This window comes from Mirounga angustirostris, unplaced genomic scaffold (genome assembly GCF_029215605.1).
Source record: "Mirounga angustirostris isolate CCGP_5_RB_7025 unplaced genomic scaffold, mMirAng1.0.hap1 SCAF_3, whole genome shotgun sequence".
In the NCBI taxonomy this organism is placed as follows: domain Eukaryota; kingdom Metazoa; phylum Chordata; class Mammalia; order Carnivora; family Phocidae; genus Mirounga; species Mirounga angustirostris.
The window spans coordinates 110,497,262-110,524,389 of NW_026991711.1; the positions used below are offsets into that span (position 1 = coordinate 110,497,262).

At 38.7% G+C, this 27,128-nt stretch overlaps 1 protein-coding gene across 3 annotated transcripts in view; it reads left to right on the forward strand.

The window, feature by feature from the left end:
- ARHGAP15 (Rho GTPase activating protein 15) overlaps nt 1-27,128 on the forward strand; it is a 600,173-nt gene that overhangs the window by 525,407 nt on the left and 47,638 nt on the right. For all 3 annotated transcript variants that reach the window (XM_045868934.1, XM_064586464.1, XM_054506238.2), the window contains one exon: nt 13,823-13,928. In XM_045868934.1, the coding sequence (XP_045724890.1) occupies nt 13,823-13,928 (106 nt within the window). The remainder of the gene's footprint in view (nt 1-13,822; nt 13,929-27,128) is intronic.

Sequence of the window (27,128 nt, forward strand, 5' to 3'; positions counted from 1 at the left end):
CCCTCTGCTTCAGTTTGAGTCAAATCCTTGTCTTGGAGCTATACTCAGATGACAAACTGATCATCATAGCTCTTGTATTAAATCTTACCTAGCATATTTAGTATCTTATGGCCCTACCATCCTGATATTGAATTTTCCCCCACTATATTCCTTAACCCACTACACTCTGAGAGATGAAATACAGAAATAAAACATTAGAATTCCAAGAATTAATTTCTAACAGATTTTTTTGCCAGCCTCCATCCCTCCTATATTTTACATCTGGGACGGCAGTTTCTGTTGTGATGTGTGCCATTATCAGAGCATCCTTTCTGCCTTCCACCCTCAAGCTCTCAGTTCTCTTATGAAAACTGCTATCTCCAAATTATTACAGGGCAAAAAGAAGTCCTAATCTATAATTAGAGGGGGGAGAGGACTGGTGAGAAAGGAAAGAGGGAAAATCACACTACTCAAAGGCATTAGCTTTGTAGAAAAGAGAGTGCCGCTGGCGGGGGGGCCGGGAAGGCTCGGGGTGGCTCAGGTGGTTGAGTGTCCAGCTCTGATCTCAGCTCAGGTCTTGATCTCAAGGTCATGAGTTCAGGCCCTACATGGGGCTCCATGCTGGGCATGGAGTCTACTAAAAAAAAAAAAAAAGAAAAAGAAGAAGAAGAAAGAGGGCTACCCAGTGTTTTAGGTTGGCGTAGACCTTGAAACTGATTTTGAAATCGGATGGTTGAAGAAAGATAAGGATATTTCTGTCTGTTTCCAGAAAGTCAAGCTCTCGGATTCAATAGCCCCATAGGACGGGTGGTCCCAGCACTGGCATTTTCCAATTAAATTTAATCTGTCTCGAAGGAAATTTTTCTTAATTCTTTGACACCATGTCGATCGTCAGTTCCTATTTATTTCAAGAATTCTAGTCTATTTTCTTTGTATCAAACACAGTGACAGGTTTCAGGAGGTGGTTAGGTGTTGCCAAGCAGATCCCACTTTAAAAACCAAGAGTCAAGATTTGCATCACCTCTTTTTAGAGGACATCACATTGAAAGTTTGCATTCAAATTCTCCCTTGGAGTGTGACCTCTGCCTATAACTTCTTCTTTACATTTGCGTCTTTACCTGGAAATGGTAACAGGTCTGAGAGGAGGATATTTATTTTTAGTCCTGCCATTTGCAAGGCCCTTTGAACTTCTAAAAAGATGCTTAGAATCACAAAATGTAAATCAATCATTTATCATAGTGACAGATTTCAAAGTCTTATTTTTCCATTTGGGGAATTTTTTTTCTATTATCTAAATTACACCTTGGTTCTTTATAAAAAGAGTTTTGGACTTTACACCATAGAAAAAAGAAGTTTCTATTGGCTTGAATTGCTGGTAAGGTGGTGTGCGAATGGCCTCCAGTTATACATTTGCAGAGGAAATCTCATCCAGATGCTCAAGTCAGCCTTTTCTTGGCAGACAACTAAGAACCACACGAAAACGGAGTCTAAAATCTTTAACAAAGGAATTCCACATTCTTTTACCTTTGGAATGGACATTAATTAAAAGAAACAGTCGTATCCCCTGTGATCAGAGTTTAACTAGTATTAATCAGAGTTCACCACACAATTAACACTTTGAACTGATTAGCAAATGAAAATCATAGCAAGAAATTTTGAGGTTAGATTAGCGAGTGGACGTATTCTCTTACCCAACTCACGGTACCTCGTCTTTTAGAAGAAAAGAAAAATTAAGCACTCCAGTCATAAAGAACTGGGCAGATTTTGTTTTTGGTGAGGTGTTTGCCGTTACATATTGCACATAATGTATGGCACTGTTAGGAGGAAAAAATTGGAGTCAAAGTGGCTGGAAAGTTAGGTCTGCTCTGTAGCACTGTGAGATTGTTGACATCTGCCGAGGTTGGAGCGCTCAGTAAGCAGGAAATGGGGTGTCACTCTGAGTGGTAGTTTACCATTATCCTGGCATCCTAATGAAGTGTCTGCAGTGCACAGAGCTTCTGGATGGCATCTTAACGCACGGCTAAGCAAAAGCACTTCTCTCCCTGTCACTGTCATCCATCTGCCTGCACCCTACTGTAGCCAATGGGATGGAACCATGCTACAATGTGCTATAAGCCATTTAGAGTTGCACATTGCATAATCAGTCCCATCAAATATGTAAAAAATGGCTATTATTGGTGATTTTCCTCGAACTCTGGCACCTGGAGTTTGATACATTAAAGTTAAACTTTCCGAGTGCTGTTTATGCTATTAATTCCACTTTCCCTTTACTATCTAAATGGGAATGAGTTGCATCCTCATTGTCTTAAGTCCTGTTAATGGATTAAAAGAGTTGTATGAATATTCATTAAAAACTTCACTGTACATCACACTTGGTGAATTCATCAATTTACAATATAATGGAATGGTCATTTTCTTCGAGGTAACCATTTTTAAGAAAAGGACAAAGAATAAATCAAGTCAAATCACAGATTGGTTGTTTTCATCTTAGAGCACATTGTTTAGTTTGCAGTGACTGTTTGAGGTCTTTCAATAGATTTCTTTAAAGACACAGTGCATTTCCTCAAGTACGTTTACATTTTTAAGCTAGTTTTGTCAAAACCAGTGATTAATTTTGGTGCTTTAACATCACCTCCGATGAAATTCAAATGCAGCAGAAAGGGGGGTGTCCGTTATCAGGTGGCATAAGTAGAGTAAGGTGTGTGTAATCCTCCGGAAACTTCTAGATAGACCCTGTATGGTCCTCCAGACATGGCTGCAAAGCAGCTGGGCTCTCATGGCAAGAACTGAAGGGGTAAGTTGGCCACACAAAGTTGAGAAGGAGCTTTCTGTAACAGGCAGGGGCAACAAGAATCTGCCAAATTGGGGGTGGGGGAGTGGGGTTAGATAAACAAGAGGGCATAACAGAGTTCAGTTGCATCAGGAATTTTTTCGCAGACATTAAAACTATGGTAAACATAACAGCGGGGAGGCTTGCTCTGCAGCACAGTGGGAAGCTTAAAGCGTCTGCCCGCACTGTGCCTGGCTCGAACCACTGCTAGAAGTCTCCGACTTTCATTAGCACTCAACGATTCACCCAGTTCCCCAGAAAAGGAGAAAAATCCAAGCGGCAAAACCCCTGGCTAATTATTGTAAACGCTCCCAGGTTACAGTATTTTGGGGGCAATAATGACAGGAAAATGTTAAACTAGAACAAAAGAGTCATTCTGAAATAGAAGAATAAAAAGCTGGTTTGTTGTTTGTTTGAAATCAGTGTAGCCTTTTATCTGATTGGTGGGGTGGTGTGTTGGAATATTGGACCACCCCTTTACAATGACATTTTAGATGACTGAACCAAAGTGCGTGCAACTCATTTTGAGCAGTAAAAGTACAGGTTAATCTCTCTAATGACCTTCTCCAACCACCCCCTCCCGCAAGCCGCACCCAAATTTATGCAAGCGTGTCTCACAGGTCCCTGAAACTGAAACCGTTTCCTTTAGGAGAAATGTGTAATAATACAAAAACTAATGTGTGACCAAATGTAACCAGGGCGGCAAACTAATGCACATCCCTGCAAAATCCTGTACATCAGCTTAAAGTTTTTATCCCATCTCTTCACAAGCAGAGTTAGTTGAGAAAAAAAAAAAATGTATTGTTTGTATCAAAGGGACAGTGGTCTGCTATTGATACCCATAAACATGTAAAATGGTAATTTTTTTAATGGAATGATAGGTGTTTATTTTTGCTAAATCCAGCCTTGGGAATCTGGTTTCTTCATTCATATCCCCCCAGCTGCTGTCAGCATTACAACACATCGGTTTTCCTTCATGTGCGAATATTTCTCCAGAACTCATTTGCAAACGAGTCTAAGCAATATTAAAACACCACATCCAAACCTCTTTTAAACACACAAAGAAATGGGAAAACACATCAGAACTAGACCATTGAGAAAATCCTCCTTTCAAATTTACTGTTTGTTTCACATGCTGGTATAAAATATCCCACAAAGTCCCGTTTGTGATCCATTTGAAACAATCGTGATTTGCTTAAATTGTCACATTCTTCTTGCACATTTCTTCCTAAATGCAAAAATGGCAAGGAATTCTTCTCCCTCTTCATTATAAAAGTGCAGAATTTCTGGCTTGTTTATTCCTAATGGAACACTTGAGAAAGAAGAAAATATATAAATATCTCTTTCAGAAGATTAGTTGTCTCAATCTTTTTAAAAGAGAGGATTTGCTCATTTCTTCCCCATGGTAAACAACTTGGGCTTTTCGCTGTAATTTTCCATTGTCAAATTAATGCATTTCACTTTACTGACTTGGTCCCATGGTTCTAAAACATTGTACCTTTTAATATCCTTATTTCTTCTGTAAAATATATTAACGTGTATCATTAAGACACAGACAAGGATGGAACCTAAGATCCTTTTTACACAGATTTGTTGGAGAAAACTTCTACTCCATTGTAACTTACTAAAACAAAGTCTGAAAAAACTCACCATCCAACAAAATAAAAGTATATTTTACTCCCATGAGACCACATTTCCAAGCTAAGGATTTCAAGCAAGAAATGGCATAAGTGTTTTGAGTATTTCAAATCAAGCACCAGAAATTTTGTCAGATCTACTGGTAAATATTCTACTGACAAGGTCAGGAACAGAGCAAAATCTGGCCACCAAGACAGAAAAGAGAATAAGCATTTAAAACAACAACAAAAACAACAACAAAAGTAGACAGTTGATCAACTTCAATTTCTAAAAGTACTGTGTAGTCCCTTTACAGAATGTGGAGCAGAGTCTCCTAACTATAATGAAAGTATGTCCATATGTTCACCTACCATATATATAGTTCTTCAAAAATTATATTAAGGATATTAATGAAAAAATGGCTAATATTTTCAAGAAACTATAAAGAGAGAGAGAGAGATGGAGAGCAAAGCAAGCTGTGGCAAAAAAAAACCTGGGCTCAGCAGCTTTCTGGGGGAAATGGTGAAATGTGACTATGTGATTTATAATGAGAAAAGGTATCTACAACATACAATTTTCTACCTAGCTGCAAATAATAATTCATAGTGATGTCCCTTCCAGATAAAAGACCTTTGCTATGTAGGACCCATGTGGTAAAATGATCATGATAAATGTCAGACCAGTGCAGGTAACGACTTTACAAACCATTAAGATTAGCTGGCTCTTTTTTCCGATGATAACAGTAACCATGCTGTGACTCTATGTGGTAATAATATCTCAGTCCTGATAAATGCCAGAGCCAAGCAGAGGTGTTTATCATTCCCAGTTCAGAAATGCTGACTAAAGTTACCACATGTTGCCTGTTTTCTTCTTCTACAATAGTCTCACAATTAAAAAAAAAAAGCTGAATCATAAAATTATTTTATTCCCCATTTCTTAAAGGATTTTCATGCTTGTGCTATTAACTCTCCCTTGTTCTCAGTGTCACTGTGTGGTCATGTCAAATGGACTGGCTGGAAAAAACAGTTCACCATACTAACCACTATCTGCTCTTCAGAGGTCTTCTGCTCAAAATGAATAGTTATGGATATGCTTTTAAATATATATATATATATATACACATACATACATATATTTTAACCTAAAAGACAGGGGAAAGTATTTCTTAGTTCATATGTTACTTAACTGTGTGACAGATCCTAGTTGTTTTTAAGTGAGATTTTTAAAATCCCCTATAAATTTAATTTATCTACCAATGGAAGGAGGTAGACACATATTAAAAACTTCAAATCTAGAAAAGTATTTGTAGGATTTCTACCCTCATGAAAATATACAAAGATAATGCTTCATATAAATAGCTACTTGAATACTTGAAAAGGATTACTGGTTTATGATTAGAAAGATGTCAAATGACTCAAAAGGTAATTCCTGGTTTTTTTTAAAGCTTGTAAAGGCAGATATGCTTGAATAAGTATAGTTTAAAGAAAATTCTCACAGGAGAACTGAATTTCAAAGAAATAAACTAGTGAGCTTTATTTTCTCAGCACAGACTAACACCTGAGGATGAATTAGTATCATTTGTAAGTTACAGAAATATACTTGGCCACCATGACACCTCCAAAATTACTTTGGAAACAAAAAATTCTAGGGAGGACAATACAATCATGCTTTTCCCGTAAAGATTACTACTGGGGTGTCAGCCATTGCTTTAGTCTTCAATTCAGACAAAGAGGGGCAATGCTAAAACTGAGGAAGAGGGGTTTAAGAGACATTATTGGGTTGGTGAATTTTAGGAAATGCTTCATCCCAAAACTGGTTGCACCAAAGCAATCATGCCCTTTTTAAAAAGTTACTATTCAGGGCACCTGGGTGGTTCAGTCATTAAGTGTCTGCCTTCGGCTCAGGTCATGATCCCAGGGTCCTGGGATCGAGTTCCGCATGGGGCTGTCTGCCCAGCAGGAAGCCTGCTTCCCCTCTCCCACTCCCCCTGCTTGTGTTCCCTCTCTCGCTCTCTCTCTGTCAAATAAATAAATAAAATCTTTAAAAAAAAAAGTTACTATTAAAACTTGAATACTTTTTCCAAAATATTCCTCCCTCAATGTGAGGTCAGTGCCTTTGAAGTCCCTAGACTAACATAGATACAGTCACATGAAAAAGAAAAAGGGGTTTTTATTTTATTACTTTCCTGAAAGTATTGGGGGAATGTTAAGAATATATAAAGAAGTTAAGAATAATAATTCTAAGGCCTTCAGAAAATGATTAAATAAAATTTTACAGTCGTTGATTTAGTATTAAGTACATTTCTCAGTTATTGTGAATCTTTTTGGCTTAATGAGCTAACACGTCAGAAGCATTTTGAGTTTAACAATCAACTTAGAGGATTCCCTTCAGTCGGAAGAAACATAGGAACTTCACTGATACCTGTATTATGATATGACTTAAATTTAAATATCTCTACTGACATATTTTGTGTTGTATCTGGCCCCTCGGATTGTCAAATGACAGAAGACAGGGATCAACGTTGTATCTGCCACACGTTGCACATAGCTCTTAGGTAATATTTTGTCTTCAACCATGTATACATGTATGTGTTCAAAACTCTAAAAGATTATTTAAGAACTAGTTTTTTTCTTTTAATTTTATAATTAATTTCTTTAATTTTCTAATTGTTCATTGCCAGAGAGTAGGAGTAGAGGTGGAAAGAAATCGAGGTTGCACTTAACAAGATTAGGCTTGTTCCTAACATCATGCTCTGAATGGCCTGCCTCCTCTTGTGCAAGGATCAGAAATGGCCTCCGGAAATGACGCTAGCCATTATGCTGAAGCTTTCCTCCCCAGTTAGGGAATCCATGGACTTATGGCAATCAATTGGCCATAGTATTTTCATTACTGACATCTATTAGCTATGGAGAGTTATTTCATCTTTACAATTCTTCGTAAAAGCCTTCTTTATTCAAAAATCAGACAAAATATTAACATCTCCAGAAGGAGAAACTGAGAATACGAGCGTGCCAGTGAGGTGATTCATTCTAATGCTCAGGGGATTCACGCTAGAGAAAGAAAGAGGTCTTATCTGAGTCAAGTAGATTCAGTTCCTACCCTATCTTTCCTGCCCTGAAAGCTACATACCTCTGTTCTCATTTTGAACTGTTTTGACGTAGATTATCAACACCTAAAGTCAAATTTACCAGGAATCTGCAGGCATTGAGAATAGCCTTTCTTTTAATTAAATGTAAAATAAGGCTTTTCTGATTTAGAGGGGAATGAGGAATGTGGTAGGGTGGAATCTTGAAAAATTATGAATTGCCAACCACAGGTTAACCTGAAGGCCATGGTTATTCCTAGTTTATGATACAGGGACACTTCTATTTATGATACACTATACCTACTTAGGAATTATGACCAAACACTCTTTGATAATGGACTGTACTCTATGTATTTACAAAGCTATCACAGATTGTGGGCTGTTCCTGTTTATAGGGAAGGGTACTGAAGATTAAAATTTATGGCTTCATATGATTTTGGAAACAGCCTTGAACTAGGAGTAATCATGTGCCAGGGTTGATAGAGAGGATGATTCAAAAGAAAGATTTTAATGGCAAGAGGACTTACATTTAATGAACACTCACTATCTGTGCATTGATGTGCTCTGAAATGTTTAATTCTACAGTCTTATGAGGTATGAGCTTTCGGGGTTTTTAAGGCATGGGAAGCATCAAGAGTTCAAGCAACATATCATATGTTGCCCAAATCATATAGCAGAATAAGAATTCTCACCTAGTTCTTTCAGACTCCTTCATGATATATGACTTCTCTTATTTTATAACATGAGTTTGAAGTATATGTCTATTTGCACTTATTTATGAATCCTGAATTTGCCCCCAGTTGTTTCTCCCTAAAGTAAATGTAAGTTATTTAAAGAAACGTATCAGGTAATTGTCATGACTTGGATGATTCCTCAACATCTAACTCAAGTTTTACAATTAAAGGCATATCCTCAAAGACTCGTATTCAGTTGTAGGGTACAATAACAAATAAAGTGTTATCTGAAGATATTCATTCCTCCTATAAGCCAGGGCAGTCTCTACCTAAATTCTGAAATGGTCATGATACAAAAAAGTATAAATCGAATAGAAACTCAATTGCTTTCTTCCAAATATGGCCCTAAAGTATAAGTGACTACCATTTTTTCATACAGGATGCATTATACATCCCAGAATAACGTTCAGAAGCAGAACAGCTGTGATATTGCTGACCTTTTTAAAACAAAGGGGTGCAGTTGTCCTTTAAGAATTACAGATAAATAGAATGAATAGTACTACCAATATATTGGCTGTTGCAAGAATTTGGTCTTCTCTTCCTCTGGGTGAACCTACATAACAAAGAAGAATTAATTTTGGAAGATGACTTAACATGTGGCTATAAATAAGTTAAGAATAATAAATGCATGGGTGATAAAGCCAGAAAAGTGTCCGGGGGTCACCAGGTCCAGAGTGCACTGCACTCCACAGAACTCTTTCCATCGTTATATAACTTTATCTTATCTCTTTGCAGAAAAGGCATTTGGTTGTAAATGTCCTTGTTTTAGTAGCAACATTTCATGCAGACAAATGTAAATGTAACTATCGTAAACTGTATTTTTAAAAAATGTGTCCTCAAAACCATGAATCAAGGCAAAACTATAAAGCCATATCCTTATCATAACATTAAAGGCTATTTCACATCATATAAGAGCTGTTGCTTCCCTAAGTAGCCTGGAGTTGTTTTTGAAGAAGCTCATTTACACACAGTTTGGTGTAGTTTGAGAATATGGGGCCAAGTAGGTGTGGCATAGGCATTAGGATGATCATTTACTATTTAAATAATATACATGTCCATTATGTGTATTTTTACATAGACGTTCTTTGCCACCCAATAGTGGCCAAAACGAAGCACTACGGAAAGATTCTGTATGCAGTTAGAGCTGCACAGCTTAGAGACTGGTAAGGAGATTGGGATATGGGTAGTGAACTAAAACAAAGGTATTGAAAATCATAGTGTAGATACAAAAATAGGTCATAAAGGAATGAGGTTAGAAGCAGAAGTAAGAGAAAGGGAGAAGAATTGTGGAGTTTCTTATTACTGGAAAGATTTTGTGTAAGTCTCACAATTTACCTAAGATATTCTCTACTTCTCCATGTAGAAAAAGTTCTCCCCCTCCCTTAGGTCATAATGTAAGAAAGTCAGAGATATCTCAGTGTCTTAAAACTCTCAATACTTCACAATAATGAGAAACCATATGCTGACTGAGAAATATTAATAGAAAATGCTGTCTTTCAGATGCTCACTGAATCAACTGAAGACAGTTGACACATCTTTAGTAAGCTGTATATGAATCTTAGCTCATTAACCAGTCCTGTATTATGTATGCGGATTCCAATTCCTTATATGACACATCAATAAACCAGATCTGAAAAGGTGTCATTTAGATTTTAATGTATCCAATTGTATTTTTAGATGTTCCTCCACTTAGAAGTGTTTGTGTTATTTTCTGATTTTACAGGCTATGGAAGAAGGGGTGTGGTATTGATTTGAATGGGCAACCACTGCTCTCCTATATAACCTTTTCAGGATTATTCAGAACAAGATTTTTTTCTGATTACGTTGTAAGGAAAGTAAATTTCTGTTCCTTAATAATCTTTCAGCTCTGAACCATTGTTCAGTTCCCCCTTTGGTACTGAAATATAACTTAGTCACAAACTTGTATGTACCACTATTCAACTGTGCAATTTCTCAAGTATGTGTGAAACTAGAGAAAGAGAGGAAAAAATATGCTTATAAAAGAGGCTTCATGTAGAATATTCCTCATAAGCAGATATGGGAACCACCATATACTTTTATAAGGATTCTTAAATGTAACTGAACTGCTTACCAATCACATCATCAGTCTCTGGTGATCACAGAGTATTTAGTGTATTGTGAAATATCAGGCTACCATAACAACTGGATTGTCACCCATGGGCACCAGCTCAGTTCCAGTTTTGGCAACGACATTTGGAATGGTCACTGCAACCAGACAGAATGCTCATTGCTGAAAATAAAAGGTGAACCAGACCCAGCATGGGCCTCAAAAAAGGTGAGGGTGAGAAGGGGGTGAATATTTATAGAGTACTTACTTTTTACTGGTCATTGTGCTAGGTACATTACATACTATCTTGTTTAATCCATAAAACTGGCCTTTGAGATATTATTCAAAGAAACTGAGAATCTTGTCCAAGACCACACAGCTAATAAAAAGCTGTTACAGAATTCAAACCAAGGTCTGTGTATTCCAATCCATGTTCATGTCTTTCATTTGTTCTCTAATTCTTTCTTCATTCACTTAACCCGCTATATGCCAGGATAAAAGCTGTCTAGCTTTATAGGAAAACTCCCAGCTAAATGGGAGAATTTGTCAGGCATTCAACCATAGAAATACCATGCAGAATGTTGTATAATTAGAATGTCCTAAGTGCAACGCAACGCAGAAGAGAGCAAAGGGACTCCGTCTAGAGAAGTTCATAGTTCTTTTACCTAATGGTTAAACAGGACTTATTAAAGTTTTAATTCCTGCTCAAGCACCATGGCAGTGACCTTGTGAATTCAAATATTTCCAGTTAAGCAACCTCCAACATTTCTTAAACCAGAGTCATATGTTCTCTAAAACTGAGGTTTGCTGGATGTAGCCATTTAGACCACTCTCCACTTACCGCTTCTCAAACTTAATTTATGGCTACTACCTCTGTAATCCCCAGTGTCAACTGATCCCTTTTTTGGAAGCTCTGACATTGATCTGACCATTACTATGGCGAGAGGTTTCAGTGAAATTAGAAAGGTTTCCTCTCCTTTCCCAACATCATCTTGATTGCTTGAACCAAGGGGTTTGCCAGCTCCTCAGGTAAATTATAGTACTAGCATCAGGCCAAACTATGCAGAATGTATCCACCTTGTGAATACATAAACGTGTGAATATGTATTTGTATATGGATTTGCATAGATATATATGTATATATATCTATAAACTTATATATAATAAGTGGTGTGTTGTATTAGCTTCAGATGACTAGATACAAAGTATCCGAGTATCCCTAGGAGCTTTGCACTGGACATCCTATGCCAATTTCACTTTATTGAGTTGTTTTACTTACTTTTCTGAGTTTGTTATATCCCATAGTATCCAACTGGTCCTATGAAGTATCACACTGTCTTACCATCATTAAGCTACAAAGGGGCTTTCTGCCCTTTTGACAGAAAGATTTTATCTGCTGTTGGCTATGATATTGCATTGCTATGATATTGCAACTGGCTTTCCTTTTTCTTTCTCTTTCTTTTTTTTTTTAAATTTCTCTCTCTCTCTTTCTCCACCCCCTTTGTCTCTTTCATTTACAGTTGTCCAATCCATATTATGTTGGAACTCTTCTAAGAATAACTGCAATTTTGAAAGCTCTAACTGTGGGAGGCATTATTTATAGGCCTTTGTGGTTTTGGGAGGAAGAAGAAAAGTTTCCAAGGCAGAGTTCTACTAGGAAGATTGCCCCCCCACTCCACTTTAGCGAAATACCATCTTTTGCAGGATATTTTCCTATAATTCCTTATTAAAAGTTCCTTCTGCAACAGTGTATTTAAAAACTGCCAGTTTCTGAACTAACTTTTTCTTGCCCCATTATGTAAAGTTTATATACCTAATAACAGGTGATAATGAATTGGGCTTTTGGGAGCCAATTGCATTAGGAATCAGGCTTTAGTATCAGAGACTCATCTTCAAAGGCTTCGGTACACTCTGGCTGATTTTCTTATGGTAAAGAAACTCAGAGACAGAGAGTACAGGACTGGTCAGACTGCCCCACAGATTCAGAGAAGCTCCTTTCAACTGTGCATTCACTCCACATCCAGACGGATGGCACACCATTCCATCTACATTCTGGAGAACAGAAAGGTGAAAAGGCTAAAAAGCTAAATTAGCTCCCTGCACCTGGCCTCACCAGAAGTTCCATCTATCACTTTGACCAAAGGCTCATTGGCCAGACGTGGTCACATGGTCCCTCCGCCCCCCAAGGAGGCTGGGAAATGACCTCTTTTAGCCAAGTACATTGTCACCCTCTCAACAATGCATTGTCTTGCTAAGGAAGAAGAGAATGAATATTGGGTGGGTGTGTACCTTACATATTACCCACATACATTGTCTTTTCCAACAGTGACCTCTTAAAGATCACCACGAGCTCTGTGCTAGAGGTCAGAGATAGACTATAGAAAGGAAAGGTACCTAAGTCAATGTGTATGAAGTGTTTAAGTTCAATAAATAATTACTGTTCTAAGTTCTGGTTAAAATTATGGTGAGAAGAATTCTCTAGGTGCTAAGTAAATCAATTCTTATTATGCCATCCATGCCCATAAAGGACAAAAGAAATGAAATGAGGGAAAGCAATCTATGTGGTATGTAGTTTTAAACAACTTCTTATTTTTTTTAAATGTATATGACTAGGTATTACTTTTTCAATTTTTATTTTTTGCACTTTTTTATTTTATAGCAAAAACAAAATGTGTTAGGGAGAAAAGATAGCATGAAGTAATAAAAAAGGTCACTTCCACTTCCACAAAATCAAGTGAACAATAGAATATTGGTAATTGAATCACACTGTGTGTCTTCATCTGTCCGTTACTTTTGCTACTATAACAAATTATCATAAACTCATTGGCTTCAGACAACATGAATTTTTTATCTTACATTCCTGGAGGTCAGAAGTCTGAAATCATCTTCACTGGCAGAAATCGAGGTGTTGGTAGCCCTGTGCTCCTTCTGGGGTCTCTCTTTCCTTGCCTCTTCCAGTTATTAGAGGCTGTCTTCACTTCTTAACCCATGGCCCTTCATCACATAGCCATTTGTCCTCCTGTTTCCATCGCCACAGTCATCTTTTCTCTCTAACTCTGATACTCCTGCTTTTCTCTTAACCACCTTTGTGATTATACTGGCCCCACTCAGATAATCCAGAATAATCACCCCATCTCAGACTTCCTAATTGAATCACATCGGCAAAGTCCCTATTCACAGGTTTCAGAGATTAGGGTATGGACATCTTTGGAAAGTCATTCTTCACGTTACCACATCTTATAAAAGAGTAAAGCATTTATAAAACTGATTCAGACCTGATCTTAACAAGATGATGTCAAAGCCACACTGTTGCTGTTTCATATTACTATAATTTACATCAGAGTCCAAATAAAGAAACTTCATGATAATGATGTTGAATATGCTTATTCTCTTTGGCTGTTGATTAGGACTTTAAGTTACTAAGTCTTTGTCCAAAATTCTCCTAAGAAAATTCCCTCATGCAATTATGAAATCTCCTTCTTTTCTAACTTTTATTTATTTTTTTCCAGAAAAGCAAGACTACAACACAAGAATTGAAACTATAAAGTCTCTTGTGCAAAAACTCCCTCCACCAAATCGTGACACCATGAAAACCCTGTTTGGACATCTAACTAAGTAAGTTGTAAGGGTTTCTCATTGTGTCATCATATTCTCATTTCTTACATAAGCAAGTATTTAATTTCAAATCTCTAAGACAAGATTTTCCAAATGTATCTATCTCAAATTTTCCCCTTAGCCAATCTTAGTGTTCCTACAGAAGCTGGAGAATATACTAGAGGTAGGAAGGAGAACCTACAAAAGGAACTTCTAAAATAAGTTATTTTTTTCTGGTCTTTTCAACAAATAGATATTTGCTGGTTCGTTGTCATAACCTGACCCAGAGCCCTAGGATAGACCATCTTTATTTCATTATCTAGTATAAGGGAAGAGCATGAAATAATTCAGACATGAGTGCAAAACATAGCTTCATCATGTACAAAGTGCTAGGACCACAAATAAGTTACTTACACTGTCTGAAATTCACTTTGCTCGTCTGTAAAATGTTGATTCAGATTGATAAGGTGTTATCCATGTAAAAAGCTAAGAGAAGAGAATGAAGGTAGAAAAAAAACAAGTGTAAAGGCCCAGAGGTCCACAGAACTTGATGTACTTGAAAAACAGAAAGCAGGCCAGGATGGCTAAACTTAACAAACTAGGGGTGGTGGGGTTTGGAGTTAAGGTCATAGCCGTTAGACTGACTGCTGTCAGATCGAATAGGTTCTTGTGGGCCTCCCCGAGAGCTTTGGATTGTATTCTAAGTACAATTACAAACCATAAAGAGTGCTAAATTGAAGGAGTATAAAAGATCACTCTGGCTGCCATGTGGAGAATGGATTGCAAAATGGAAGCAGGGAGACCTACCTGTAAGGTGGCAACCATAGTGGTCCAGATGAGTGGTAATGATAGCTTATGTGGAGTCCTTAAAGAGATAGATTGGTGATGGGTCAGGTTGGATGTGCTGCTGGTCAGAATGCAGTTGGAAAAGGAAAGGAGAATTCAAGTGTGCCCCTTAGGGTTTGGGCTTAGGCAAGTGAAGAAATGGTAGTACGACACAGATGGGTTGAATAGGAAGAGCAGACTGGAAAGTTCCATTTTGGACGTGTTAGGTTTGAAATGACTGTTACTCATTTGCTCTCTGTTAACACCTCCTTCAGATAAGTCAGAGTGCAATACAAGTGATGAGGTTTTAGCTTTCACCATATACCTATAGTAATGTTGAATCCTGATAGAGTGTCACATAGATCGGACAGTTTTGTTTTTGTGAGATTGAATCTCCTTAATCACCCATTCCTTGGGTTGAGTCATTCCTACAGATTATTGAACTAATCCATTACATGATTTTTAACTGTGAATTTAAGACACATAACTGCACACAAAAAACTTAAGCATCAGCGGTGCATGTAGATTATAAAGTGAAATTTGCCTACTGATTACGCTTAGCCTTCTGAACAGAAGTAACAAACATTTTTGTGTATATGTGTATACACATATAAACATATGTGTATATGACTGTTATTATGTTAAAGTTTATCATACTGAACATATTGTTCTGCAATATTTTGCAACTCATGGACAGTCTTCCATTTCATTAGACAGACTTATGTGATTCTCACTAATAATGACATAGTCTTCCATAGTATGGGTAGTCCATAATTGGCTTAATCAGTCACTGCATTAGGGAACATGATTTAATCTAATCCATCATATTAGTTTCTTTCTTATTTTACCCCAGAGGAGAACCTGTGCCAAAGTTCAGACCATCCTTTATTGCTAGAATATCCCTTCTTATCACCTCCACATACTGGCCATAAGGGGAAACCCAGTGTGGCTTAGTGAGAGGATCTTGGATGGGCTTTAAGGAAATAGAGAGCTCTAGAGTCAAATCCTTATTCTATACTTTACTCTTCTTATGATCTCAAGAACATAAAGTTGGATTAAATAATATCAATCATACCTTGTGGTCATGAGAATTAAATGAGATGATGCATATAAAATGCCTGGCACAAGGTAAGCATTCCTCAAATGTAAATTCTTTTCCCTTAGGATCCAGACATATCATGAAAGGGGTTTCAAGTTACAAGTAAATACTGGAGTGCTCATGCCAGTAACTTTAACTGGACAAAGTCATGAAACAAATGGAAAACTATACTCTTTAATGCTATGCAATACCTAGTCTTGGAGATCTTGAGAAATATCCATTACTCGGTCTCAATCATTCCTTTTTTTCCCCCAACTGAACGAACAGCTATAAAATGAAGAAACTTAGAGTCAGCTAAAGCCTCCTTTGAAAAAAATAAAACACACAGATGAAAATCCATCCAATTAAAAACCTTGGAAGGATGAGAATCCTCCACCTTTATGCCACACCATCCCATTATTATATCACCTTCACAGCATTCACATTATAAGATTTTTCATTATAAATGAAGAGAAAAGTGTTATTTGCTAGTCACCAACCTTTCTTGAGTGGTGTGACCATATTCTGCCCTGCACTGATTTATAAACCCCAGTTTATAAATGCATAAATAAAACATTATGCATAAGTGTGTGCATGATTATATCTTGTTAATCATTTTTTGCTAAGTTTTAATAAACAGCCAATCGTGGTATGTCGTGAAAGCCTGAGAAGACTAAATAAGAAGATTATTTAATAGGAATTTAAAAATATTCGTGTTTGAAAGAATCATTAGAATGTTTTCCTTAGTCCTGATGCATTTGGTAGTTCTTCAGAAAATCTACCATCAACACTTGTGTGTAGTGTTTACTTCAAATTGTTGCAAATATATATATTTTGAAGTTTGTTTAGTGAGGGTCAGGGAATGTAATGAAGTGCCAAAAATTCCACTTGACCTATGTACTCTGTAGCCAAGAGAAGAGAACTCCATTTTTTGCGCAGCACTGGATTAAACATTCCCTTGAAAGCAGAGCTTTCTACCAACTACCAACTGAGGAAGCTTAATACAGTACAATTGGACTATAGGGTGGATGCCAGTCCTGTCTTCCAAAGCCAGAAGTTTTAAAGGGTTGTGATTACATTAAGCATAAGATTACACAATGGCTGAACCTGCTGAATAGTCTCAGAGTCCAGTGTCCTCACTCTTGATCAAATTCAAGGTCAAGTTCTATGCTTCTGCTGTGCTAAAATGAGACCAGAAATTCAGAATAAGCTATCATCTCAAAATGCCATCAACCAGAAACCTTTATTAATAGCCATTTTCACAAATTGACATTACAGTGATAAGTACTGTAAGGTCCTGTAGTACCTTCTGAATCATCACATAAATGGCAAATTCTATCTCTACAAAATATGTGTCAAGTGCATTTTCCTTTAGCCTGCTTCTTTGGAAAGTCAGGGAGGCAAAGTGAAGATGAAGTTAATGAAGAAGGAGGACCTAGAAAGATAAGGTTTAGTTGCTGATGGGCTGTAGTTGGAGATTAAAAGCCAGGCAAAGAAGTTACATAAGCAATAGAGAACCATTGAAACTTTATTTATGGGACACTTGTATAATGTGCTCAGTGTTTATGAAAGTAGTCCAACAACCGAGTGTAGGGTGAACAAGATAGAAGGAGAAAAGAACCCAGGAGACCACATGGGAGTTGTGGTTGGATTAGAGTGATGAACATCAAATGGAAAGACATGGCCTAAATCTTGAGAATTTTCAGAGGAAAATTCCACACAATTTTTATTTCTCTCATTTCTTTATCCCCATATCCCATCAGCCATGCAGTTAAGTCTCAGGTTTCAATGCTAGGTGATTGTGAAAATAGTCCCTCTGACAACAACAACAACAACAACAACAACAATAATAATAATAAAGCAAAAGGAGATATTGTGTAGAAGGGTGCACCCTTTTTCTCTATTTTGCAAATATAGAGAAAAAGGAAGATGAGGTTATTGAAAACTAATTAAATAGGATGAATCCCATTTTGTCAGATGTATATTGAATCAAGCCCTTTATATGCTGCCAGGTAGGATGTACCAACCAGCATGGTAGGAAAGCCATATATGTAATATATTTCAAGAATAAAAACCTTCCAAATCTTCATGTCTTTTGAGCCAGTCATCTTAAGTAATGAGGGAGGCAGTTTACGCAGACAAAATTACTTATGACAGTTGTATTTGCACTGGTAAAAACTTGGAAACAACCTAAGTGTCCAGTGATAGGGGAAGGTTATATAGAACATGACACATCATATCAGCTTAGTGAAATGTAGTTCATGGATAATTGTTTTTCTTCTTAATTTGGAGATAAATTAAAGTCAGGGATACAATATCTTATGTACTCAAAAAGAGTATAAGTATGTGGGAAATTTGTGCATCTAGAAAAGACTAAAAATTTTTGTTGAGATGTTAATATTTCTTTCTTATAGTCATTAAGTTATGAGAGTTTTTTCCCCATGTGTTGCTTTTTCTGTCCTAATAATGGTATAGAAGGCAATATTGAGGTTAAGAAAACTAGGTAAAGTGAGCAGGCTTTGGAGTTAGGCAGATCTGAATGTAAGTCTTGGCTCTGCCACTTATGGAAGGTGTGACTTTGAACAAATAACCTCTAAGCTTTCATTTTCTCATCTGCAAAATGGAGATCATAATAGAACCTATTTCTCTGGTGAGGAGTAAATGAATAGTGTTTTTAAAGAGTCTCACACAGTACCTATCACTTATTATGTTCTAGATAAACATTATACATCAGCATGTATCATTTTTATAGGGAGAGAAAAAGAAGATAATTTTTTAATAAAATAAATGTAGGGAGAATTTTAAAAGCTGGGTTGCCAAATTTCCTGGCTTCCAGAAAACATTTTATCTCACCACAGAATCTTTTTCCAAAACCTGAGTCCCTACACTGGCCTGACTCAGCCAGTTTCCCCTAGTCCCAGGGAAGCTGATTTCACCTGTTTGACCAACCATATGACATCCCACACCATGCCAAATCCCTTGTGAAATGCCCAGACCAACTCTACCTGTCCTTAACTCTCCATCTGCCTGATTTGCATCTTGTCCCATGTTCACAGATCAGAGTATTTTTACCTTCGAAGTGATAGCTTGCTAAGATCAGCTACCCTACCTTAAGTCTTAGGCCCGGTGTGAGGAGGCTGGAGAAAGGGCACAGGTCTTCTCTGCTTCTTGTCCAGAGCCTCCCCTGTTACAGCAGTTTCCTAAGGACAGATCTCTTGCCTTGTAGTCTTACTTAGCATAAGATTCTCGCAGTGAGGGTGCCTGGGTGGCTCAGTCGGTTAAGGGTCTGCCTTCGACTCGGGTCGTGATCCCAGAGTCCTGGGATCGGGCCCCGCATCGGGCTCCCTGCTTGGCAAGGAGCCTGCTTCTCCCTTCCCCACTCTCCCTGCTTGTGTTCCCTCTCTCGCTGTGCCTCTCTCTGTCAAATAAATAAAATCTTAAAAAAAAAAAAAAAAAAGATTCTCACAGTGAGAATTTCCTGCCAGACAGCACAAGCACACTGGCTTCGTGGGAGCCTGGTAAGTGAGACACGTTGAAGCCGGTAGGGCCTTATCCTGTGCCTCAAACAGCCTGTGTAAACACTATTAGAATCCTATCAACTACGTGTCTACCTGATATGTAGCACTGATCTTTGGAAGTTCTGGCATTCTTATTGTTATCACTCTGAGTAAGGTGTTCTAGCTGTGGCTGCAGTCTTTCCCCACATTTTTATTTCCAGGATAAAAATCATACTTGAAACGTACAGCAAATTTAGAAATAAATACAAAAAGTATTCCCGCCAAGCTAAATTGAACTCATTAGCCAGATTAACTTTGTGGCTTGAGTTTTGGAAGCCAAAACAATCTCACATTTTTGAGTGGGGCAGGACATGAAAGAACATTCCATTCCCATGTAGGGTATACATTGTTCAGAGAAAGTCAAAATGTCTTAGAAATGGGTGGCTGTTAGAGATGACTAATTGTCATTCACTGATTTTCAAAAATAGCTTTGGAAGAATATATTTGCTGCAGACTTTAGATGCAAATAAATATTCTTATAGGAGACTTGCACTTTGTAAAATAGGTTGAAAAGAAAGCTAAAAAATTTTCCCTGTTGCATTGACTCTAAGAAAATCGCCCAGCTGTTCATAGAATTCCAAGGTGAAGGAATGATATGGCTGAATAGACAAATCTCATGGAAGCATGCCAGTTGAATGCCTTGTTGAAAGGCTAAACTGTTGAGCTATGGCTATTTGTGAGAGTAAACTGATATTTAAAGCTTCTCTGTGGTCTTCATGGGTGTTAAATAAAATATTCTACAAGAACATGTCAGAGGCAACTCAAATGATGATGACCTAGAAATTGTATGAGGAAACAATGGTGAGGAAATAATTCATCCACCTTGACTATAAAATGGCATGGTGAGCATTTCTGATATTTGGGGGGGGTGGGGGGTGGGGAATGACACATGGCCAAAGAATGAACTTGATAGCCCATGAGCTCTTGCCCCTCTCTCTGGTCTTCAAGACCAATGGCTGGTGAAGCTCTCTGCCTCCCATCAGGCTTCCGAGTGCTCAGCTCTGGTGTGCTTTGGAGCAGGCTATGTTTTTCTGTGCTGTCTTCTGGCACTCCACCCTTTTTCTGTACACTTTGGTCGCTCACCCAACCATAATACCTGATAGCCAATGACTTGCAGGCCATGGGTATTTTTACTGGAAAATGAGGAACCTGTACAAATTGTTATTTTCTTTTTTCTCTTTTTTCTTTTCCTTTTTTTTTTTTTCCTGAGGGACAAGGGCTGCAAGTCGTTTGAAATAAGCCAGAAGCCTAATAGCTCCTTTGCTTGTGTATTTGAAATGGCACCCTAATCACTTTGAAGAGCTAATGTACTTCCTATGGGCCTGAAATTTCTCAACTGGACTCCTGTGGCAGAATTTGGCCTGGTAGTTAAGAAAATTAATTACTCTGATCGTGAGGATGAAGCAATAGTTCCCAACTCCCTGTAGTAATCATTAAAATGTCATCTACTTAGGAGACATCTTGGCACAGGATTTATAAGGTTTGTGAGCTGGGGACTAAGGTTCAATGATCCTTCCAGTGGTGGATCCTTGTTTTGGAGGAAGGCTTTGGGAGATAAGGTTTTTAAGACAGCAGGGAAATTATTACTTTAGATCTTTTAATTTAACATTTGAATGGTAACATTAGCCACTGAATAATAGGAAACAAAACAAAACTTAAAATGACTACTGCTCATTTGTCACTGGGTTCTCTGTGGTTAGTGGTAGTCCACCCCATGCGGGTATTTCCCTCATAAGAGGTAAATTTTTTAAGTTGTCCCATCCTTCTCCACTATGAAACTTGGCCTTTTACCTAATGGAAGGAACCAGGGATCTGGAATCAGAAGACATAGGCTCAAGTCCCAACCTCAGCCCTTAGAAACTATAACATTAAGAAAAGCTTTTAATGTCTTTAAACCCTCCCTTTCGATCATGTGTGAAATAGGTCAAATAAATTCACACTTAGGAAAATGTTTGTCAGCTGTGAAATCCTGTCTATTCCTTTAGGAAGTCTTAAATACATTCCCACTATATTCCAGGCACTGGACTGGATCATAGGTTGGCCAAGTATGGCCTGCCCTTGAGCTACATACAGCTTGCTGCCTGTTTTTGTTAATAAAGTTTTATTGAAACACACACACACCCATATGTTTATGTATTGCCAATGGCTGTTTTCATGCTACAATGGCAAGAGTTAAATAGTTGTGACAAGTTGCACAAGGCCAAAAATATTTACTATCTGACCCTTTACAGAAAAAGTCTGATGGCCCCTCAACTCAATGCTAGAGGCATAAGGAGGACTCCTACCCTCACTTCTTCTATGGTCTCCTGGCATAGATAAATTAGTAAACAATTGCAATAAATACGGTGCAAAGTTGCAAGACGCTGTGAGAGCCCCAACCAGGAGCTGGAATTTAGCCTAGAGAAACCAAAGAATGCCTCCCAGAGGAGACGGAACAGGCTATCTTTAAAGATGTTGTTTTGGCAGACAGCACAAGCAGAGACCAGGTACAAAGACGTGTGGAGGAGGAGAACTATGGTGTGGTGAAGAAAGAGCGAATCCTCTGGCATGATTGGAGGATTCGCAAGTATAAAAGAAGTAGGAGAACGTAAGCCTAGAATGTAGTGAGCTAGAGCTAACTCATGAAGGACCTTTCACAGGCTTTGTTGAGGAATTTGAAATTCATTCTTTAGACATTAGGTAAATCATGGAAGGGTCAGAAGCAGGGAGATAAGATGATGGGATTTCTATTTATAAAGATCACAGTCTTTGGAAGGGTGAAGGATAGCCTGTAGGAGGGCAACACTAGAGATAGTGAAACCAGTCGTGAGGGTACAAGCTAGAGATCCCAAACTAAGGAGGTGATGGGAGGAACAAGGACGTGGGATGGCTGCAAGAGGCACAGAGGAGGTAGATTCAATAGGACATGCACACCAAAGGTATGCAAGAGGTTAGGAAGAAGAGGAGTCCCAAGTTATGGACTAGCTTGAGTGGTGATACCCTCAACTCACATAGAGGAAAAGCATAAAATTAGAGGTATGAAAGAAGTTGAAAGTTTGGGGATGTGATGTGGGATTCTTGATAGTTCACTAGCGAATTCCATTTGAAGATAAGCAATATCTGTTGGGAATGCAGGAAAGGTAATTGGGATCTAGGTATGAATTTGGGAGTCATCAATTTAAAGGTGGAATGGGGTAAGGTCATGAATAACCCCAAGGGACAGTGTGAAGCCAGAAGAGAGCTGAGGACAGATTCCTGGGGTTGTCTAACATTGAAAGAGGAAGACGCTGGGGTGAGAGTCTGAGAATGGCACACATGGTGATAGAAAATTTGGCAAGAGCAGAGGTCTTATGTTTTTTGGCTGAGATTATTACTTCTACACAGGGGGGCTAGTAAATTGTCGTGGTAACGGGACATCAGGCAGAATTTCTGGTAATGAGCAGCTACTGTTCTATCCTTCATCGTTTGCTTCTTGAGAAATCACAGGAATAAATATAATAACCGAGCAGGAAAAAAATGTTATTCTATAGCATAATGAGGTCCTGAAAAATACTGATAAAGATGGAAATTATAAAGAACTGAATGGGTGCCCTCTGCCATTAGATCATAGGTTCTAGGAGGGTAGGAATTTGTGTCACTTTGATTCCTGCTATATCCCCAGAGCTTAGTACAGTGTCCCAAACATTATAGATCCTCAGTCATTTTTGTTGAACATGACTTCACGGAATAAGAAGATAATAATCTAATAGCCAGTAATGGTTCCAGTTGGCACCTTGATATAGTTCAGACTAGAACCAGGGAATATTCCATATTGAGAGTATTGGTTAGTAAGCTGTTCCTGTCAAGTTTCTCTCTCCTCACCTGATATTTATCTTTTCATCATGATGAAGAGAAAAGCAGCTGTAATTGCAAGAGAAACAATATTAATATTAAGATTGCATGTTAAGAGACCCTGAGTACAATGAATGAGTGGTCAAAGAGGCTTCCCCTGCTGAGGGAGCCTTGGTTAGGGAATGTGTGAGTGCCCACCAGTGTTGGAGCCTGTGAGGTAAATTCACTGGCGTCCAAGGTGAGTTGTCAGTGCTTCTGATTTCTTAATTGTCTGGGATTTGTAACAGATCTTGGAATAGAAAAACTTCATTTCACATCTCCTGTCATGGCTCCCACTACAAAACTAAAGAATCTTTATCACTCCTGTCTCCTATGAAACCACCCTGACCATCGCTGCTTCCAGATCTAATCTTGACTTCCTACCACCTGGAATTATTGAGCATTAGGTGAAGCAAACGAACAACAATGATCTTGATTACAAGAATTTGCCCTCTGCTCTTAAGTATATAAAAAATTTGATTCTCCTGTTTAACGGAGCAGAAACACAGCAAACTTCAAAGTGGAAGGGGGAAAAAAAAAAATCAACCAGACCTCAAGTCACCTGATTTCCAGTCCACTAGACCACACTCTGCTTTCTTGCCAATACCAATACTCGATTGTGTTTCCAGGGAAGAAGGAATGGTAAAACAAAGAGTGAGAAAGACCAGCCAACTATGATAGAGGCACAGACCTATCCCTTGAATTCCCTTTTTTTAATTGAACACCAGCTATAATCCCAGCTCTTTAAATAAAATTACCTAACTAATTTGTAAGTTGACATATTTATATAAGGGGTTTTCTGGCTGTCTGTTCTCTCTCTCCTTCCCTCTCTCCCTCTCTCCCTCTCTCTCTGTCTCCCTGTAACACATTGCTTTGCACCCAAAAAGCACCAGGGAAACTTTGATTCCTGGGGTTCTTTTTAGAAACAAGTTCCAAATCCACGTTCATTAATGCTGCGTGTGTGTGTGTGTGTGCGCGTGCGTGTGTGTGTCTACGCACCCTTAGAGAAAGCACGTTTTTTAAAAGGCAACGATGGTTCTGCCTTTTACCACCTTCTTTCTCCTCTTTAAATGGAAAGCGCTGAACCCAGATGCCCAACCATGGAAGATATTCTTCCAGAAGCAGCATCTGGCTTCCTGGCAAGCCCTACAGGCGAGTTGTTTGGGGAGCTTTGCAGTTGTCTCTCGGTCTGTCACGTGTATCAGAGACCGTGGCCTCTCTGGCTGGCATGTCCAGACAGCTGCCAATTCCTTTCAGTTCACCTTTAATTCTGAGAATGAGTTTCCTCATTTTCATTTCTTACCGGACCTATTTTTTTTCTCCCCACTGCCCATATGAACTCTAGGACAAGATGCATTTCTCATTGCTGCCTGCCTGTCAACTTCCTTTGCAGGCCTCTGTCTTTTGAACCCGAGTGAAATTCTCAGCCATTTAGTACTACATTCAAAGAGGTGACTTTAAATAATATTTCTTAGCCATTTCTTGTCAGCATAGCTCCTTGTAAACTGTGGGGTCGTTCCCTGAAAAAAAGAAAAGCAAAACATTCCATTGGAGTAATTTATTCTGGTCTGTACACAAGACATGAAAGTATTCTTGACATTTGTGTATTATTTAGTTAAATCATATTGGCTCCCCACATCCTTGTCACACCATGAACAAAAGAGCATTGCAGGACTGGAAAACATGAGGCAACACAGCAGCATTACAAATAGCACCTGCTTCAGGGTACTAAATTTTTTAAAGTAGCTTCATTTTTTTTTTTACCTGTATATGTATATATTTGTGTGTGTGTGTGTGTGTGTGTGTTTACTTGTGAAGGATTCTGTGGGGGGTTTTTTTATGGATAATTGTTAAGAACACAGAGTCCGATGGTAGCCCACGCACGAGGAAGCCGTGACAAGGTGCTGACAAGTCCAGCAGCAGTACCCAGAATGCAGAGGAGAAAGCAGAAATTAGAGCTGCAGGGTGACATCCAGGAATAGTTAACACGGGGTGGCTGCACATTTCCATGTTGTTGGGTTTTTTTTCCCCCTGCATGCAAGAAAAAGTGCAGATTATATATGAGATTTCTGATCTCAAGACGGTATTGTCTGGGCTGAGAAAGCATGGGACTTAGCAGTGGACAGGAGGAAATCTCAGCCATTAATAATAATTTGTCTGTGGCCAGTGGCAGACTCAACGCACACTTGACTTTGAAGAGATGCACAACTGAAATCATGGGCTTAACTGGAATGAGAGCGTCTGGGGAACAAGGAAACGAATTTAGGGGCTGTTTGGATCAGGACATTGGGAAAATCTCCTTTGAAACCGTCTGTATGACAGTGGAGCTCAAATTTAAGATTAGAATTTTTAAGTCTGTTTTATCTCTGCCTCGATGACATTTTTTTGGTCTGTAATTTTTCCTCAGGTGAATTTGTTAATGTGCACAAAGGAAGTTGAAGATACATGCAGAACTTAGAAACTTTACTAAATATCACCCTTTGTGTAGAGATGACTGTGTCTCACTTCCAGTAATTTCTTCTCTTCTGTATCATATGCACATTCTTTTTAACCAGGCTTTCTCTTACATTTTCCCTTTTTCTGCCCCCCTGCCTTTCCGGCCTTATATCACCATCATCCTTAAATTCTTCCTCCCACTCCCCTCACTCTGAGAAGTCTCTTCACCCTCAAGTATTGCTGCCTACATCAATCTCCCCTTTATCCAGGACCCACGATAGTTATATACCCAGTAACTATCATGATAGACACGGAGCTGGAAACGAAGACAGTTTTACCCGGATGACAATCAGCCCCTAGGAGCTGGGAACGTCATTCAGTTGTGAGGCCTCCCTCCCTGACCCCTGCGAAGTTCACGTCCCTCACCTCACTCCCACTCCCAACTTTGTGGCTCCAGACCCTCCTCTTCTCGTGAGATTGGCAAACCACGTTTGCCTCCTCAGCCCGCCCTACTGGGGCCGCTGTCTTTATAGGGATCCATCTGTTTGAGGAAACCTCTGCTCTTTTCTTTCTCACGTTCAAAGAGACAAGTAGAACACTCGGGGACAGAGCCGTAGCAGGCAGGAGGCAAGACACGGGTGCTGGCACTCCAACACAAATAACACTTTTTTTTCCGGTTCTCCATGAACTGACAGTCAGCACACACCTCTTAATAAATACTTCTTCCTTCATCAGTTTGTTCACTCATTCATTCATTTCACTCACTAATGAATTCCTTTATTTCCCACCATGTTTGGGATACGAAAAGAAAGAAGAAATTACCTCTGCTGTAAAGGAATGTTGATCTAATTAATTTGTGTCTCTGTGCTTGGACATCAGAACAGATTTCCTCACATAGTGAAAAGATATGCAAAGTGATATTTTACCTAAAATCTGATTTTTTTAACCCATTTGAACACTTTTTTTTTTTTTAGCAATCATTTCGCATCCCAGAAAAATTCTACTGTTAAAAACACAACTCTTCTCCAATGAGAGCACAAGTCTTCCTCTTGGCCCCCTGCTCACCCATCTTTTTCCATTTCTTTTTCACTTCCAACTGCCATTCCGGGGTCATAAGTGCTTCCCTGGTACTGACCTTTGAGTCATCGGAAGGGGATTCCATTCCCTCTCCTAGTGCCACATTTCCTGCTTAGGGTTGGAGATCCCCCACAGAGATAGTGAGGCATTTTATGGGTGCTTTACATGCCCCACTCTATTTTTCTAACTAGCAAGAAGGGAGAAATAAAATGCATGCCCTGTTCTCTCTGGCCTCACTCTCCATTCATAGCACACTGAAAATAACCAATTCCTAGAGAGCCAAGCTCTTAAAGTAATTCATACTTCCCTGGCAATGACAGGATTTTATCCTTCAGCTTGGCAGAGGAAGTCCTATTTGATTCACCCCTTACCACATTCTTGCTATTCTCTGTGCAAGTT